General features: G+C 42.2%; 1 protein-coding gene across 1 annotated transcript; it reads left to right on the forward strand.

The window, feature by feature from the left end:
• Nucleotides 1-4599: 4599 nt before the first annotated feature.
• On the forward strand, nucleotides 4600-9757 carry LOC311138174 (acidic mammalian chitinase-like; the record flags this gene model as incomplete). Its single annotated transcript, XM_084172844.1, has 11 exons — nucleotides 4600-4639; nucleotides 5041-5070; nucleotides 5198-5399; nucleotides 5794-5850; nucleotides 5931-6096; nucleotides 6301-6425; nucleotides 6572-6695; nucleotides 8250-8435; nucleotides 8638-8760; nucleotides 9071-9209; nucleotides 9377-9757. The coding sequence occupies 11 exons, from the start codon at nucleotides 4600-4602 to the stop codon at nucleotides 9658-9660; spliced, it is 1476 nt and encodes a 491-aa protein (XP_084028970.1). The 3' UTR covers nucleotides 9661-9757.
• Nucleotides 9758-14520: the final 4763 nt, after the last annotated feature.

Here is a 14520-nt window from a genome sequence, read left to right on the forward strand (position 1 = left end):
GTCTGTAAATAAATACTCACCTTCGTTCTACTCACCTTGTCCTGGTCTGCTTCTGGGATCTGCTTTAGAGAATCGTGACACATACAGTACCAGTCAGAAGTTTGGACACACCTACTCATTCCAGGGTTTTTCTTTAATATTTTTTACATTGTAGAATAGTAGCGAAGACATCAAAACTATGAAATAACACATATGGAATCATGTAGTAACCAAAAAAGTGTTAAACAAATCAAAATATATTTGAGATTTGAGATTCTTCAAATAGCCACCCTTTGCCTTGATGACAGCTTTGCACACTTTGCTTTCTCTTTCCACTTTGTCCTATGATTTAGTATTTACAGACACTTCCATATATGATTTGGTTTTACCTTCCAACATTTTGGGGGGTAAAAATATAGAAATGTACAGTGTACAGCAGTTATCAAACTATATATGTTAACTAGGCACTATGTAATTGTGGTTCAGTAGTTATCAGTTTTGAGCAGTTTGATTAAGTGATAGTTAATTGTATTGTTAACAAATGACAAGAAAATCATATGTGTATGAATGAAATTCAGATAATGAGTGTAATATATTGTTATATATAATCCAGGTATTTCAGCTGTGCATTGTACACTTAATGAATCCTTCACAACCAACCTGCTCCGGGACAGGCTAACTCAGGGCTAACTCCATTTATCCTGAATGAAGTGTCTGAGCCACGAGTTGAGGACCAATGAAATCAGATACCCTCCCTCTCACAAAAATAGTCATGTTAAAATACCTATCATATTACACATTTAGCAAGGACAGCATTTGCTTTCCAAACTGTACATTTGTAGCACGATTGTATTTTGAAATTTGCAAAAGGCAAACTGACAGCCACAACCAACCATAGACAGATAAACTCTTCACTTTTTCTTCATTCACCACTCAATTCATCCTACGTGCATCAATCACTCCAGGAATATTTTTTGTATCTTTAACATCGACATCCCACGAGACGCCAGATATTATCCCGTTGAGGGGTGCCCTGTTCCGAAGAGACACACACGACACGTCAAACTGTTCAAATCGGGAGAGCCGCAACACACGTTCCTTCTGATCCTCAGAAGTACAAAAAATCTAAACAAACTCGCCTCTCGTGATCCTCACATCCTTCACTATACACATCACTCTCTCCACCAGTTTGGATAGCTCAAATGGATTCTTCAAGATTTGTATTTCTATAAGCTGCTCCTCACTAATAAACCTTACTCCTACTGTACCTTACTTTGCTCCTTTTTCCATTCTTTTGAACAATATTCCAATCCTCCTTGATTCTACCGCCATTATATTCACAATCCACTTCATCGTCCGCCATCTTTTCCATCCTCGTTTCTAGTTACCCACCTGTCGTCGGGCTCTTCCCGACCCATCCTTACAAAGCATCGTTACCTATCACTCTACAAACGTCACGGCCCTTGCACACTCATGCGCACGTACGCACGTTCATTCACTCACCACCATTCCTGCTGCTTATATTTATTACTATTTATTTGTATTGCTCACTTTAACTACTTGTTGATATAGCACATTTCATAGTACATACCATTACTACTAGTTGTACTCTTCGTTTTAAACCTTTTAATATTTGTTTACCACTTGCCTTATTGTGTTAATGTTGTTATTTAGATATTTCACTAAACTGTTGGGAGGTAGCCCAAAAATGGACCAAAGGAGCCTAATGTTACTCCTTATAGTCCAAGGACCTTACATGTTCTGTTAAAGATGAATTGGCTCTTTAATGAATCGATTCTCAATAGCAGTATGGTTATAGAAACATAAACCCCTCTAATTTCATATCACATCAAAATAATTTCACGAATGCAAAATACACACTTTTAACGTGTTTCTAACACAGTTGCAGCCGACAATATTTTTCAGTGACAACACGTTTGTGGCGTCCGTCTTCCATTTACACACAGGTGTTAGGAGACGCAGATATCTAATTAGAAAATTATTTCTTGCTTATATGAAAGATAAGGTTATTTTGCTTCCAAAATTGTAACACAAGCAATGCGTGTTAATGTTCAGACCGAGTGTCGGGGCTCTTACCAAAACTCCTCCGTACAGAAGACGCCTTCGTCCAATGGCTCTTATGTGTAATGCAATGGAACAGAGAGTCATGATCAAGGGCTATGTTGAGAAGTAGCTTGCAAGTAAGCATTTCATTGTACTGTTTATACCCCACTGTATCCTGAGTATATGATAAATATTGTGGATTTGATTTCATTACATTTGATTCTGTTTTTGAAGGTACAGATGCTTGCCATTTCAGGAGACAGTTCTAAAAGAGAGTGCACCAGGGCTATGTCTCCAAGTAAATTCAGCCAGGAGAGCTATACTTCTCAGACATGGCAAGCCAGCAAGAAGGGCACACTTGGTGGGTCAACACGGAATGCAGTTTAGCCTTTATAGGGAGCAGATCTTCAAGTGGGTGGTTGAATATGCTCTGGCGTATGCTGTTGGCATCGATGCAGAGAGATTCGAGAATCTACCTCTCAGCCAGCTAGGAGTGATGCAAAAAAGCATTCTGCCAATAAAATGACTTTCAAGGAGTACCTGGAGCTCCCACCCCATCTGACTGCATCCAGTCCTCACCTCTAACCGCATCAGTCAGTCTGCTGTCCTTCGAACCTCTACGTGCTACTCCACCACCTGGACCTCTGTCCTCCACAACTGTGCTATCCTCCACACCTGTGCTATCCTCCACACCTGCGCTGTCCTCCACACCTGTGATTTCCCACAGCCAGATGTCTGCCACTCCTAAATAATAGTCATAATAATAAAAATGGGATTTACAGCGCCTTCAAATCAAATCCAATTGTATTGGTCACATACACATATTTAGCATATGTTATTGTGGATGTAGCGAAATGCTTGTGTTCCTAGCTCCAACAGTGCAGTAGTATCATCAATACACACAAATCTAAAGTCAAATAATGGAATTAAGAAATATATAAATATTAGGACGAGCAATGTCGGAGTGGCATTGACTAAAATACAGTATATACATATGAATACAGTATATACATATGAAATGAGTAAAGCAGTATGTAAACCTTATTAAAGTGACTTGTGTTCCATTATTAAAGTGACCAGTGATTCCATGTCTATGTATATAGGGCAGCAGCCTCTAAGGTGCAGGTTTGCGTAACCAGGTGGTAGCCGGATAGTGATGGCTATTTAACTGTCTGATGGCCTTGAGATAGAAGCTGTTTTTTCAGTCTCTCGCCATTCAGAAAACCCAAGGACACTGTACAGTAAAGACTATAAAACAAGAATAATACAATAAAAGGAATAAAAGCTTCATCCCAACATGATTTGAACATGCAACCTTCTAATCTGGAGTCAGGCCCACTACTGTTGCAGCACGAGGTCTTGGTTGACCACCAGGTCTGCAGGGGAGCATGGTTTCATGGAACTGTTCCATCAGACGATTCCTCCCCATCAGAACGGGCTTCCCCCTTGGCTTCCCCCCCTGATTAATGTCCTGAACTGGGCAAAGAAGGCAGAGTTTGCATGTGTAAAAAACTTTGCAGACAGCAAAGCGCTTAGTCAGAGTATGCTGTGCATATGCCACCCTTCAACCATGATCGCAATTTAGGCAGTGATTGTATTCAAGGAACTTATAAGGACTGATACACTGTTTTAAATGTGATAAGGTAGATATCAGAGCACTTAACTCCTTTTGAACAATTGATGGCGCAGCTACAGAAACTCCAGTACAAAAAAGTTAACCTGATTGTGACTCTGTAATGAAAAAAAAAAAACATTATTTTCAGACAATAGTTTTTTTTGACATTGTGGAGAAATCATAATTATTAGTAATAATAACAGATACCAATAAACTAAAACTAATATGGTACCACTGTGGTAACACACTGAAATGTACACTTGATTTCTTAATAATTACTTTTTATACGGCTGCATTGTAATACATTATTACTGTTAACAATTATCCTATTGCAAGTACCAAAACTTTTGCTCGGCAGACCAATGAGTTTTTACAGGTCTGTCTCAATTTTAAATAGACCCTTTGTCCCTTATCCTCTAGTCACACCTCGTACCCCTATCCCCTAGGCACTTCCCCCCAACCTTCAGCCCACTAATATTAGAACTGAAACATAAGATATGAAATATGGGGACAGCTCAACCTTGAGCTTGACTTGGTAGAATGGTCACCACATTCTTTACATCTATCCCATTTCAAGGTCAATCTCCACAAGTATATAGGGTTTTGGTGGTAGGAGAAAGGTGCTAGCTAGGGTGTAGGGGCTAGTTGTAGGGGCTATACTGAAGAGGTTAAGGGGGGACTAACGTACCCATCTCTATGCTTATCAATTTCACCAAATTATTACAACCGAAAAACAGACATGCTTTTTTAAATTGTCAGCATATCTAAAAAACAAGGACATATTAACTTTATCAGTGTTTTAGTTAAGGCAGTGGAAACCCTTGTTCAAACAAGTGACTGAGGTTGATTGTGTTTTGCTGTGGAATGGGAAAGCCATAGAGATATGAGAGCGATAGTAGTGTTCGTTGAGAGTATAAAAGAGTCCAGCAGCCTATGGAGCGATGTACAGAGTAACCATGGGCAAACTACTCATCTGCATCGGTAAGTGGAATTACTTTTAGGCTAATTTAGCTTATAACTGCACTAATGCTCTTTCTATCTTTCAAAGATTTTATTTTAATTTTCATTGTAATGGCAATTACCAACATTCAAACATACAAGGCTCTGTACTACAGCTTTGGCTCCCTGTGGAGAGAATAGGCCACTGACGAATGTCCTCTAGCTATGCATTTTGTCAATGCTACTGTGGTCAATGTTTCTAAGGACTGAGGTTGCCAGCCCCATGACCAGCCTATATTCATGTCTGAGGGGAAGAATTGCACTTTCTATAATTATCATTACAGTTCTAAGTAATGCTGAGTTTTTTCAAGTTTTTCTCTTTCTCTTTCTCTTCCTCCCTTCTTTATTTATGTCTCTCTCTTCCCCTCTTTCTCTCTCTCTAGGACTGGCTCTCCTGCTGCATGTGCAGCTAGGTATGTTTTAAGTACATTTACTTTACATGTAGCCAATCAGAGAACAATAACTTGACTTACAGAGCATGACAACCATGACTCCAAAACTGCCTCTCCTAACTCTACCATTACTACTACCGTTCCATAGGGTCCTCCTACATCCTCTCCTGTTATTTCACTAACTGGGGCCAGTACCGGCCAGGAGCAGGCAAGTATTTCCCCACCAACGTGGACCCCTGTCTCTGTGATCATCTGATCTATGCCTTTGCCGGCATGGCCAACAACGAGATCAAGACCTACGAATGGGACGATGAGAAACTCTATGGACAGTTCCAGGCTCTCAAGAACCAGTGAGAGAGAGAGAGACACACACACACAAACACATGCACAAACACACACTCAAGCAGGCATGCACACATGCACATACACATGCATGCATGCATGCATGCAGGCACGCACACAAATACACAAATGCAGGCAAACACATTCTCATTCAGGCATGTTCACACCACAGGAGTTTGGTGGCACTTTAATTGGGGAGGGCGTGCTCTTGGTAATGGCTGGAGCGGAATTAGTGGAATGTTATCAAATATATGAAACACATGGTTTCCATGTGTTTGATGCCATTCCATTTGCTCCAATCCAGACATTATTATGAGCTGTCCTCCCCTCAGCAGCCTCCGGTGGTACACACACATGCACACATAAGCCAGGACTAACCCTAAATCTTGTATTTGCTAACAGGAACAGCAACCTGAAGACTCTGTTGGCCATTGGAGGATGGAATTTTGGCACTCAGCCGTAAGTGGAGATACACACACACAAGTGCACACACACATGCCCACACATACCCTGTGTCTGAGCCGTGTGGGTGTACACAGGTTCACAGCGATGGTGTCCAGTGCAGCCAACCGCCAGACGTTCATCAACAGCGTGATCAAGTTCCTGAGGCAGTACCAGTTTGACGGCCTGGACATTGACTGGGAGTACCCCGGATCCAGAGGATCCCCGCCCGCAGACAAGGCCAGATTCACCACCCTGCTGCAGGTTAGACTCAAACACCCATACACACAAACACACACGTGAATGAACAAACACGGATGAACACACATTAATAAACACACGCACACACACACACACACACAGATGAACACACGCACATACAGATACACAAATGAACATACGGACAAGAATGAACACATGAAGACCAAAATGAACACACACAACCCTCTGTGCGCGGTCTCCTTCTAGGAGCTGATGGCTGCCTTTGATGCTGAAGGAAAGAACACCAACCGTCCTCGTCTGATGCTTACTGCAGCTGTGGCTGCTGGAAAGGGAACCATCGACACTGGATACCAGATCGCCGAGATTGGATCGTCAGTACACACACACTGGGCATCATTCATATATTAGTTCTTATGAAGAATGTGTACACAAAAACATGCATGATCTATCAAATACTTATTGGCATATTGGAAACTCTCTCTCTCCCCCTCCCTTCCTCTCTCTCACTCACTCTCAGGGTGTTGGACTACTTGCATGTGATGACCTATGACTTACATGGAGCTTGGGAACACAGCACTGGAGAAAACAGCCCTCTCTACAAAGGACCAGCTGATCAGGGAGACTACATTTACTTCAATGTGGTGAGTATCTCTCTCTCTCTCTCTCTCTCTCTCTCTCTCTCTCTATCTCTACCTCTCTTCCTCTGCTTATCTATCTGTCTCTTCCTGCCTATTTAGTTTTCAGTTGAGAATGAGTAGCACATATTTAAGTGAAAATGCCCTCGAAGCCGGTGTTTGAAGGATATATTGGCATGGGTGTTGCCAATAAATCCTCCAAACACCGGCTTCGAGGGCATTATCACTTTTATACAACGGGTTACAAACATATTCAAATAATGATTGACATATAAAAAAACAAACATTATTTTGATTAATTTATTCATACTATTTCATCCTTCCACAAGATATAGTCCCGACACAAATCTAGGGTTGCTAGAGATGCGACCCAGTCGTTCAGTGTTTTTATTCTGTATCTATGGACGTGATACAATCATTTGTCTAAATGTTCCATTGCCATACTGGCTGGCAACGTTCTGATCCCTTGCTTGCTAGCTAGTCAACTACGGCTAATTTACAGTCCTGTCAAACAGTGCAGCCAGACTAACAGCAAAGTAGTGCATTTGCATTTGTTTAAGCTGTTTTCTAGTGACATTTATTTGGATACATCCAGAACAATGAGCTAATGAGTGGCATAGTGGTCTAAGGCACTGTGCCACTAGAGATCCTGGTTCGAATCCAGGCTCTGTCGCAGCCGGCCGCGACCGGGAGACTCATGGGCGGTGCACAATTGGCCCAGCGTCGTCCAGGGTAGGGGAGGGAATGGCCGGCAGGGATGTAGCTCAGTTGATAGAGCATGGCGTTTGCAACGCCAGGGTTGTGGGTTCGATTCCCATGGGGGGCCAGAATAATACAATAAAAATAACAATATGTATTCACTAACTGTAAGTCGCTCTGGATAAGAGCGTCTGCTAAATGACTAAAATGTAAATGTGTGATATCGCCTGGCATAGAAAATGTGCTCACTTGTCAGGACACTGATGTTCAGAGGAGCTAGCCAACAACACAGCTACAGTAACACAATCACTTCAATCTGAAGCTGGAAAGACTGCAAATTAGCTGTGTTTCGTTTAACCTTTTTTCAATTGAATTTTTTTTGTATATATTCAAAAAAATTATGCCAGCTGATTCATGATTTCGACTGGCTGAGAAACGCTGCCTGCCTGTCTCGTCCCAACTCCTGACACATTCATTACTATGGGACAGCAGGAGATCGAATTTGAATATTGAAAATTGTTGTAGATGTCGGAGAGACAGACAGCAAGGTTTATATGAATCTCCGCTGTTGAAAACCAAATGCTACTCTAAAAGAAATGACTACATGCTTTTTATGGTGGAGATCAAATGTATAAGTTGGCTGGCTGGGCTGATGAGACAGTGGATTGCGCAGTCAGATGGAACAGAGTAAATAGACATTTTAACATCATAGATTTAGCCGGTGGCAACTTGTGAAATAGACACCGGCTGGAATGCGGTTTTAACTAATTAGCATTCAGGATTAGACCCACCAGTTATATAAATCTTAATAATTTTTCTCTCTCCAGTGTTTTCACTACCACATACTGTGTGTGTTCTCAGGACTATGCTATGAAGTACTGGAAGAGCAATGGTGCCCCCGCTGAGAAGCTCCTGGTTGGATTCCCCACCTACGGCCACACCTTCCAGCTGGCCAGTGGCTCTAACACTGGAGTGGGCGCTCCCGCCACCGGCCCCGGCCCCGCCGGACCATTCACCAGGCAGTCTGGCTTCCTGGCCTATTACGAGGTAACTGACAGGATTAGGATAGGTCTGAAATTACACCCTATTCCATTCCCTACACAGTGCGCTACTTGTTTGCTAGTGTCCTATATGGGGAACAGGGTGTCAATTTGGATGCAAATCCAGTGTATGTTTTTGAGTGATTACATCTACAGCTTCCTGAATCATGCAACTCCCAACCCTAACATAAGTGTGTGTGTGTCATTAGATCTGCACCTTCCTGAAGCAGGGAGCTACCCAGGCCTGGGACTCTACCCAGATGGTGCCCTACGCCTACAACCAGCAGAACCTGTGGGTCGGATATGACAACGTCAAGAGCTTCCAGGACAAGGTCTGTGTTTGTGTGGGTGTGTGTCTGTTGGGGGAAAGATATGACTAGGGGGTAATGGAGTAGCATCCTACTCTGTTTCAATAAGCCTAATAATATATGGAATTAAGCAGAAGCTTTTATCTACATGATTTACAGTAGTGAGTGCAAGCCTTTCTTATGGGTGACCACAGCGGGAATCAAATCCACGATCCTGGCATTGCATGCGCCATTCCCTGCCAACTGAGCAACATGGAACAAATGATAACACTCTATCACCAACACAAATGTGTCCAATTTCACCCCCTTAAGTAAACCTTCCACTCCCCTACAGATCGAGTGGCTGAAGAACACTGGCTACGGAGGAGCCATGGTGTGGAGTCTGGATCTGGATGACTTCTCTGGAACCTTCTGTGGACAGGGCAGATACCCGCTGATCAACACTATCAAGTCTGGACTGGGAACTGGAGCCGGTGAGAGACACAGACACAAACGCAAGCCTGCATGCACACACAAACGTTCAACAACAACCCTCTCCAACACTCTCTCAAATAGTAGTAGAAATGTAGTTGAAAAGATCTCAACCCACTCTCTCTTCTATCTCCCCCCCGCCCACTCCTATGTCTTCCGTCTCTCCCAGGTTGTGCAGCCCGTAGTAACCCCATCGCCCCAGTGACTCCTACCCAGCACCCACTCAACCCCCCACAGCCCAGCGGTCAAGGTGGCAGCAGCGGGGGTGGCAGCAGCAGCGGTGGCAGTAGTAGCAATGGATCTGGCTTCTGCGCCGGGAAGGCTGACGGCATATACCCTGACCCCACCAATAACAACCACTTCTACAACTGTAGCAAGGGCGTGACCTACGACGAGCAATGTCCTGCCGGCCTGGTGTTTGACACCAGCTGCAAGTGCTGCAACTGGGCCTAAGAAACCATGCATCCCCCCGATTAATGAAGGAGCTGGGTCTAAAGGTTGTGTGGTTGTTAGGGCCACTGTTGTCATGGCCTATTTTAACATCAGCTCCATGTAACATGTCAAATCCACTCCAATAAACTTCCAACATTTGAACGCATCCTGCTGTCTCTGGAACATTAATTAATCTGCTCTGTTTGGGTTTGAGGTCAATTTCATTGCACTTTGAGCAGAATCACTGATCTACAAATAACCTTGCATCCCACATAACTAATCATTATGTGAACAAGATAAGCAATTCTGCTCTTCGCCTTTCTCAAACTGATTCCCTCAAACACCTTTTTTTAAAGTTTCGTTTTTATACAATTCATTCCACCACAGAGAATCGCAGTAAAAGATAAGTCCTTTATTGCTGTCAAACTTTACCAGGCTGACAGACACGGTATAAAGCACACAGAGCTTAGACTGACTCATCATTACCATGACATAAAGATAGTCTCACCATTTAGTCTTTTTAACTACCATTTAATTCAATAGCAAAAATACAAGATACACATTTCAAAACTGTTCTTTTTGAGGTGCTGAATAGAAAGAATAGATGGTAAATATTATTTTCGATACAGTATTTGATTATTACTTGACATGCACCATTTTTTATAATTTGTATCCAATGGCAGGTTGTGAGCATGTTGAGAAATATGTCCGTCTTACAGTTTCATTATCCTTATACAGTACATACTGTCATGAATCCCGCTTCCTGAGTCTGTTTCCGCCTGAGTTGCCTGTTTTCTGTTCTGAAGTCTGTTTCCTGAGGTTCCTGAATGCTCCCTATCTGGTTGCCAGGCGACGAAGCTAGGCGGGAGATCTCTCTATTACCCGCACCTGCATCTCATCATCTATCTGCACACCTGGTCCTGATCATCACCTCTCCACTTCATAAGCTCTGACCTGACATCCTTTCCCTGCCGGATCGTTAGCCATGAACAGTATGTTGTGTCAGCGTATCAGCCTCAAGTTTACTAGAGTTAGTTTTGTTGTTCTGTACTTTTTGCTTGCCGTGTACTCACCTCCGTTTACTCTGTCTACAGTCATTCTCCCGGAACAATCACCCCACCCCTGTCTGGTCGTCGGTGGCTTCTGTGACACCATTGGATCTGCCTATTCACTCCCACCAACTCACCTCTGCTGCCCGCTCCGTCTCCTGGATTATTCTGTTTCCACACTTGAGTCTGTAAATAAATACTCACCTTCGTTCTACTCACCTTGTCCTGGTCTGCTTCTGGGATCTGCTTTAGAGAATCGTGACACATACAGTACCAGTCAGAAGTTTGGACACACCTACTCATTCCAGGGTTTTTCTTTAATATTTTTTACATTGTAGAATAGTAGCGAAGACATCAAAACTATGAAATAACACATATGGAATCATGTAGTAACCAAAAAAGTGTTAAACAAATTTGAGAGATTTGAGATTCTTCAAATAGCCACCCTTTGCCTTGATGACAGCTTTGCACACTCTTTGCTTTCTCTTTCCACTTTGTCCTATGATTTAGTATTTACAGACACTTCCATATATGATTTGGTTTTACCTTCCAACATTTTGGGGGGTAAAAATATAGAAATGTACAGTGTACAGCAGTTATCAAACTATATATGTTAACTAGGCACTATGTAATTGTGGTTCAGTAGTTATCAGTTTTGAGCAGTTTGATTAAGTGATAGTTAATTGTATTGTTAACAAATGACAAGAAAATCATATGTGTATGAATGAAATTCAGATAATGAGTGTAATATATTGTTATATATAATCCAGGTATTTCAGCTGTGCATTGTACACTTAATGAATCCTTCACAACCAACCTGCTCCGGGACAGGCTAACTCAGGGCTAACTCCATTTATCCTGAATGAAGTGTCTGAGCCACGAGTTGAGGACCAATGAAATCAGATACCCTCCCTCTCGCAAAAATAGTCATGTTAAAATACCTATCATATTACACATTTAGCAAGGACAGCATTTGCTTTCCAAACTGTACATTTGTAGCACGATTGTATTTTGAAATTTGCAAAAGGCAAACTGACAGCCACAACCAACCATAGACAGATAAACTCTTCACTTTTTCTTCATTCAGCACTCAATTCATCCTACGTGCATCAATCACTCCAGGAATATTTTTTGTATCTTTAACATCGACATCCCACGAGACGCCAGATATTATCCCGTTGAGGGGTGCCCTGTTCCGAAGAGACACACACGACACGTCAAACTGTTCAAATCGGGAGAGCCGCAACACACGTTCCTTCTGATCCTCAGAAGTACAAAAAATCTAAACAAACTCGCCTCTCGTGATCCTCACATCCTTCACTTTACACATCACTCTCTCCACCAGTTTGGATAGCTCAAATGGATTCTTCAAGATTGGTATTTCTATAAGCTGCTCCTCACTAATAAACCTTACTCCTACTGTACCTTACTTTGCTCCTTTTTCCATTCTTTTGAACAATATTCCAATCCTCCTTGATTCTACCGCCATTATATTCACAATCCACTTCATCGTCCGCCATCTTTTCCATCCTCGTTTCTAGTTACCCATCCTTACAAAGCATCGTTACCTATCACTCTACAAACGTCACGGCCCTTGCACCCTCATGCGCACGTACGCACGTTCATTCACTCACCACCATTCCTGCTGCTTATATTTATTACTATTTATTTGTATTGCTCACTTTAACTACTTGTTGATATAGCACATTTCATAGTACATACCATTACTACTAGTTGTACTCTTCGTTTTAAACCTTTTAATATTTGTTTACCACTTGCCTTATTGTGTTAATGTTGTTATTTAGATATTTCACTAAACTGTTGGGAGGTAGCCCAAAAATGGACCAAAGGAGCCTAATGTTACTCCTTATAGTCCAAGGACCTTACATGTTCTGTTAAAGACGAATTGGCTCTTTAATGAATCAATTCTCAATAGCAGTATGGTTATAGAAACATAAACCCCTCTAATTTCATATCACATCAAAATAATTTCACTAATGCAAAATACACACTTTTAACGTGTTTCTAACACAGTTGCAGCCGACAATATTTTTCAGTGACAACACGTTTGTGGCGTCCGTCTTCCATTTACACACAGGTGTTAGGAGACGCAGATATCTAATTAGAAAATTATTTCTTGCTTATATGAAAGATAAGGTTATTTTGCTTCCAAAATTGTAACACAAGCAATGCGTGTTAATGTTCAGACCGAGTGTCGGGGCTCTTACCAAAACTCCTCCGTACAGAAGACGCCTTCGTCCAATGGCTCTTATGTGTAATGCAATGGAACAGAGAGTCATGATCAAGGGCTATGTTGAGAAGTAGCTTGCAAGTAAGCATTTCATTGTACTGTTTATACCCCACTGTATCCTGAGTATATGATAAATATTGTGGATTTGATTTCATTACATTTGATTCTGTTTTTGAAGGTACAGATGCTTGCCATTTCAGGAGACAGTTCTAAAAGAGAGTGCACCAGGGCTATGTCTCCAAGTAAATTCAGCCAGGAGAGCTATACTTCTCAGACATGGCAAGCCAGCAAGAAGGGCACACTTGGTGGGTCAACACGGAATGCAGTTTAGCCTTTATAGGGAGCAGATCTTCAAGTGGGTGGTTGAATATGCTCTGGCGTATGCTGTTGGCATCGATGCAGAGAGATTCGAGAATCTACCTCTCAGCCAGCTAGGAGTGATGCAAAAAAGCATTCTGCCAATAAAATGACTTTCAAGGAGTACCTGGAGCTCCCACCCCATCTGACAGCATCCAGTCCTCACCTCTAACCGCATCAGTCAGTCTGCTGTCCTTCGAACCTCTACGTGCTACTCCACCACCTGGACCTCTGTCCTCCACACCTGTGCTATCCTCCACACCTGTGCTATCCTCCACACCTGTGCTATCCTCCACACCTGTGTTATCCTCCACACCTGTGCTGTCCTCCACACCTGTGATTTCCCACAGCCAGATGTCTGCCACTCCTAAATAATAGTCATAATAATAAAAATGGGATTTACAGCGCCTTCAAATCAAATCCAATTGTATTGGTCACATACACATATTTAGCATATGTTATTGTGGATGTAGCGAAATGCTTGTGTTCCTAGCTCCAACAGTGCAGTAGTATCATCAATACACACAAATCTAAAGTCAAATAATGGAATTAAGAAATATATAAATATTAGGACGAGCAATGTCGGAGTGGCATTGACTAAAATACAGTATATACATATGAATACAGTATATACATATGAAATGAGTAAAGCAGTATGTAAACCTTATTAAAGTGACTTGTGTTCCATTATTAAAGTGACCAGTGATTCCATGTCTATGTATATAGGGCAGCAGCCTCTAAGGTGCAGGTTTGCGTAACCAGGTGGTAGCCGGATAGTGATGGCTATTTAACTGTCTGATGGCCTTGAGATAGAAGCTGTTTTTTCAGTCTCTCGCCATTCAGAAAACCCAAGGACACTGTACAGTAAAGACTATAAAACAAGAATAATACAATAAAAGGAATAAAAGCTTCATCCCAACATGATTTGAACATGCAACCTTCTAATCTGGAGTCAGGCCCACTACTGTTGCAGCACGAGGTCTTGGTTGACCACCAGGTCTGCAGGGGAAGCATGGTTTCATGGAACTGTTCCATCAGATGATTCCTCCCCATCAGAACGGGCTTCCCCCTTGGCTTCCCCCCCTGATTAATGTCCTGAACTGGGCAAAGAAGGCAGAGTTTGCATGTGTAAAAAACTTTGCAGACAGCAAAGCGCTTAGTCAGAGTATGCTGTGCATATGCCACCCTTCAACCATGATCGCAATTTAGGCAGTGATTGTATTC

The sequence above is a fragment of the Coregonus lavaretus genome, assembly GCF_964263955.1.
Source record: "Coregonus lavaretus genome assembly, chromosome: 12".
NCBI lineage: Eukaryota > Metazoa > Chordata > Actinopteri > Salmoniformes > Salmonidae > Coregonus > Coregonus lavaretus.